Genomic DNA, 5,598 nt, shown 5'->3' with positions numbered 1-5,598 from the left:
ACAAAATAACCACTTCTGATCAAATAACATTGTGGTTTTATATATGCATATTTCTTCAGAATCAATGCCTAGAAGAGGAATTGTAGCATCAAATGGATTTCATGTTTACATATGTCTAGTCAAATTTCCATCTGGCAAGGTGCTCTGAATGTAAAACCCCATCCGGTTGCATACGAGAGAGCCTGGTTTCTTACAACAGCTTAAGTCATAATTAAACACTAAAAATTAGTTGCTTTCCAAAATGCAAATATCTGTATTTTTCTGAATGCAGTGGTAATCTATGCTCATTGAAAACATCCAGAATATAAAAGTAGGAGGCAAACAAAACTTATTCTTCCAGAATTATTTCCCCATGAGAATCACTGATTCCCACTGTGTCCCCAATTCCAAGAAGCGGCACCACCGTCCACCCAGATACTATGGCCAAAATCTATAGAGTCATCACTGATTGCTGTCCTTCCCTCATGATCTCACGGTCATTCAAGTTTTCCCAGCTGAGGCCTCAGACGATGACATCGTAGATCAGAGGGGAGCCATCTGCCCTCTGCCCTGTCTGAATTCTAACTCTACAACAGGATGCCTGAGCGTGATCAAATGGTCATTGTTCCAGGATGCTGAGTTATGGAGTGGTAGAGGACCAGAACGCATTCTGTTCACTTATTCTTCATCTAAGCACATCCTCTATTTCACCAGTACTTCACTTTCCATATTCCATTCCATTTTTATTTCTAGTCGCTGTCTATTCCATCCTTCCTAACTCTGTAGTCTATATTTCATTCCAAGTTTCAATTCCATTTGTTTCTATTCCATCCTGGTACTTTTAAATCTATAGTACAAATTTCATAGTCCACTGATTTCATGACATTGCATATTCTATTCCATAGGTTTCCTCCTATTTAATATTCTATTTCACTGTATATTCCACTCCATTCCTTTTTTCACATAACGAGTACTTGTATATTTTTTTATTCCACATGCCATCAGATATTTATTTCCATTCCCCTTTCCATTTTCCCTTTATATTCCATTCAATTTACATCCTGTTCAATTTTCCATTCCATATCCTGTTCAAGTCTGTATTCCATCCCCCATTTCATTCCAGTTTCCACTGCAATTAGTCTCCACTTCATCCCGTTCTACATTCTATTTCAAATCCATTTTCCATTCCATATTATTTAACACTCCAAATACCATTCCATTCTGTTTTGCATTGTGGTTCACTCCAGTTGCTCATCCAGCCCAGTAAGCAAGCATCCCATTCCATTGGGCCGAAATTGTTATAACAGTGACTTTCAGGAGGACCATCTTGCTAATATTTTAATCAAAGAATTACAAATGTGTACGGCCTGTGCCAAGAACTTCCTCATCTGGGAGTTTATCCATAGCAAGGACACGACTGAGGATATGAACAATTTTTAGTAAGAAGGATGTGCCTCTCAGTGATGTGTTACAGAGAGTGAGAAGTTGGAAACGATGTGAATGTTGGTTGAGATTGGAATATTTGAAGATGTAAGCCTCTTGTATAAATGGAATATTTTGTACTTAAAAGTGGCCTTGTGGAAGTTTACTCATTGACAGGGAATGAGTGTTTTCTGGACCCCAAATAGCAGGTTACCAAGCAGTATCTATGGATAAGTGATTCCATCTCATCAAATAAAATCAATCATGAAATATGTACTTGTTTACGGATGCATCAGAATTTAGGTGCTGGCTTTCTTACATTTGCCTTTGTGTTTTGTGTACTGAACTTGCAGCCCTTCTGTAATAATGACTAAGACTCTGGGTCTAAATATTGGATTTCAAGCCTGTGCATCAGGACATATTTATATTAAGAGAAACTAGAGAGTAGGACAAATTAATGTATGTTCATCAGTGGATTACTATGCAGCCCATACAAATGTTGATGCATATTTAAAGACAGTAGTATTCTTTTTAAATTTCATTTTATTTTACTTTAGAGACAGCGAGAGAGCATGAGCGCACCAGCAGGGGAGGGGGTGGGGGGGCAGAGGGAGAGAGAGAATCTCAAGCAGGCTCCACACCACTCTGGATTATTATTTGAGCCGAAATCCAGAGTGGACACTTGGAGCACCTGGGTGGCACACTCCCTTAAGCACCTGGCACTTGGTTGCATCGCAGGTCATGATCTCCCGGCTGGTGAGTTTGATCCCTCCGCACTGTCAGTGCAGAGCTTGCTTAGGAGTCTCTCTCCCTCCCTCTGCTCTTCTCCCGCACTCGCTCGCTCACTCGTTCTCAAAAATACATACACTTTCTTAAAAAAAAAAAAAAAAAAAAAAAAAAAAAAAAAGTCCGACGTTCAATCGATGAGCCAAGCCACCCAGGCACCCCCAGGACACTTTCGTCCTTAATCCCAGGCAACCCCAGTCTGTGTTCAGGGGACAAGGCCAGGAGATGCATCCTACTGGAAAATTCTAAATCCCCCTCTGGTGTGTGGCAGCAGTGCTGAACACCCCGAGCCCAGGCACTGTGTGGGTTCTATCACTTTCGTTGCCTTCAGCCCGCTCTCCAACCCTACAGCCCACGAGAGCCCTGGGGGAACGAGGGCAGGGCGGGGGGGCGGGGGGGGGGGGTCATTCAGATGCCTGGAGGAGTTGCGGGACTGCTGCTTCTGGAGTCACACATGGGCCCAGTGTCCTGACAGAGTCCAGGAGGACGCCCGGCTCAGGGGAATCTCCTGTTGGCCAGTTTGGTGTTTCTTTCAAGCCACTGCTTGAAAGTTTCACTACCAGAGTGGCGCTGACAAGCTACACTGATTTGGGGGTGACTCAAAGTGTTTATACAGAGAACATCGCTGTCCCAGTCCCCTCACTCGAAACGCACACCCACACCCACACCAACGCGTAGGAGTCCAGGCATAGATGGGGAATTCACATCCGGGGTCCCGGCAGCAGCGGACCCCAGAACCGCTGAGCACACCCTCAGGTTTGGCGCCAGATGGAGCCAGGTTGGCTCGCTCCCCTAGGACGAGAGCCACGTGATACGAGCCAACCAATCAGAAGCGGAGCTCTGACCTGGGCCGGCCTACATCCTCACTCCTTCAGCGGGAGCTCTGGCTAGAAGGTGTCTCAGACCAATGCTCTTGCGTCTCTGAGAGAGAATCTGGCATGATGGTCACCCCATCGTCCAAGGAGAAGGCACAGAAGCAACAGCAGGGTGAGATGGCCCCGCAGGGCCCAAGACGAGATCACCCCTGCCCCTGGAGATGCCCGCGGGGAACGGCAACCCTGATCCCGGTGCCTCAGCCCCCTCAGTCTCGAGCGACCTGTCTCCGTTGGGTGGTGGCGCCCCACACGGCGTTCCTGGCTGCCTTGGGAGCCATTTTGAGCACCGGCGAGGATCTGGGGCTGCCCCCCGCGGGCCATGAGGGAGCGTGCCGACCTCCAGGGCGGCCGCAGTCCCCACGCAGAGCTGAGGCGTGTGGTGCCCCAAACGGGGGCAGGGTCCTCGGGGCCAGGGTCTCCAGACCTCACATGCGGGTGGTGTGGCCGCCATGGGGGTGAGCCACGTGGGGCTCTGGCCAGGCCGGACCATGAGCCCAGCGAACTGCTGTGGGAGGGAGCAGCCCGGGGGGAACAGCCGTGGGAGGCAGCAGCCTGGCCGCGAGGCGGCTACCCAGGCTCAGAAGCCTCCGCTGGCAGCGCTGTTTCCTGGGCTTCCCAGGCCTCAGTGCCCCGTGTCCTTGCCTCCATTTTCTCCAGGGTCTCAGCCTAGCGGTCGCCGCCGTTCTCGGGCTTCTTCGTGGGGTCACGAATCCCAGCCGGCTCCTGCCCTCCGGAGTCAGGCCAGAGCAGCAGGCCCAGCTCTCCGCAGTCAAGCAGCCAGGCCAGGCCCTGCCGTCCACGACCTCGCCACCCCGCCAGGCATTGACCAGCTCAGCCATGAATCTGAGCAAGGCTCTGCTTGCCGCCGGGGGCCGCCGCCGCCGCCGCCGCCGCCGCAGCAGCGGCAGCAGCCCCTGCGGCCGCCGCCTTCGTCATGGTGCATCCAAGCCAGGCCCTGCCCCTCGAAGCCGCACAGCTCCGTGGTACCCGGCATCTTTTGGCTGCACCACGCCGCCACGCCCTGTCCCTCGGAGCTACACTACGCCGCCACGCCCTCCTTGCCTCAGTCAAGCAGATGGGCCAGGCCCTGCCCTCCAAAGCTATGCCCCTCCGCCTGGCCTTGCTCCCCATAGCCATAGCCATGTGTCCGGGTCCCGGCCCTGCTCTTGGCAACAGTGCATCCGCACAAAGCCCTGCTCGCCGCTGTCGCCGCCACACCACCCCGCCGGGCCCCGCTCTTCGTGGCCCCGCAACTAGGCCTGGCCGGGGGTCCCCTCAGGCCTGCCACCGCGCCAGGGACTGGCTCTCAGCAGCCCCGCGTCCCATCTGGCTCACGTTCGCTGCAGCAGTGCATCCTGTCGAGGCCCTGTTCCTCAAGGCAGGGCTGCTGGGCCAAGCCCTGCCCTCGAAATCCAGGTCTCCCCTCCAGGCCCTAAGCTACGCAGCCGGGCAGCCGGTCCAGGCCCTGCTCTCCAGAGCCATGCCTCCATTCTGGGCCCTGTCTTCCGGAGCCATGTTACTCAGCAAAGATCAGCCCTTCACAGCCTCCCTTCTGTCTGGGCCGGCCGCCCAGAGTCCTTCTCCCCCTAGGTTTGCCTTAAGAAGGCTCATCTTCCAGAGCAGCTCCAACTCTCCTGATCCCGAGGCCCTGCGTTTTCCCTCCCAGCCTGGTCATGCCAACCACCCAAGTTCCTCCTCACCATCCTGTCTTGGCACCTTCTCTTCTCTCTTCCCTAGGCGATGTAGTGAGAGCTTCTCCTCCTCCTCCCCTGTGTCTTGGGGCCTGAGCCCCTGCTCCTCCCCCGCCGGGGTGTCCTGTCCTGATCTCCCCTTTTTCCCACCGTGGATTTTGTGACCTCGGCTCCATTTCCACCCCTAGCCCTGCTAGCATTAGGCGTGCATTGCTGCCGGCGCTTGATGCCCTAAACCCAGTCTCTCCACAGGCTGAATTAGGGAGCATGCCTTACCCTCCTACACCTCCTGTGTAGTGTGACCCTCCCGGAGCATCCTCGTAAGACCCGGAAAAAGGAGCACAGGCCCACCCACTGTGCTGAATGGGCTGCCTGCTCCGTAGTTACCTGTGAGGTTTCCAAGAGTTTTATGAGCCAGCAACCAATGTCATGAGTTTTGAAAATTCCTCTCCCCAAGACTCCACCACCCAGCACTTAACCTGCTGTTGCCCCTTGTTTCCATGGCTCCTTGTCCCTCAAAAGGGCCTGCCTTTCCACCTATGTTGAGATTCCCCTTTTCCAGGGTTGTCACTTGTACAATGAATTTTTGATGAATAAAATTAAAACGTTGGCTTGCTTGCCTTTTTTTTTTTTTTTTTTTTAGTGGACTATGGGTTTTGATCTGGGTAAAAAAAAAAAGTTGCAAATTCTGTGTTACAGTTGAAGCCAAGGTAATCAGTACAGTAGCTGTCCTTTTGGTAGATAAGTGGAGTAAAATATTTATCCTAGGAGTCATTTTACCTGAGTTTGAAGTGGAGGTCTGTCCAGGAAGTTCCCAGGAGGTACTGTTATGTGCTTTTAGCATA

The 5,598-nt window shown here is 52.1% G+C and overlaps 1 protein-coding gene across 1 annotated transcript; it reads left to right on the top strand.

Annotated features, from left to right (window-relative positions):
- Window positions 1-3,550: 3,550 nt before the first annotated feature.
- On the top strand, window positions 3,551-5,050 carry LOC128773782 (EZH inhibitory protein-like). The gene is given in 4 exon segments (XM_053891363.1): window positions 3,551-4,133; window positions 4,342-4,606; window positions 4,608-4,807; window positions 4,851-5,050. Coding segments are annotated over 4 exon segments (1,248 nt in total).
- The last annotated feature ends 548 nt before the right edge of the window (window positions 5,051-5,598 follow it).

The sequence above is a fragment of the Panthera pardus genome, unplaced genomic scaffold (assembly GCF_024362965.1).
Source record: "Panthera pardus isolate Hobbes unplaced genomic scaffold, ASM2436296v1 HiC_scaffold_27, whole genome shotgun sequence".
NCBI lineage: Eukaryota > Metazoa > Chordata > Mammalia > Carnivora > Felidae > Panthera > Panthera pardus.
This window is presented reverse-complemented; position numbering and strand designations above follow the sequence as displayed.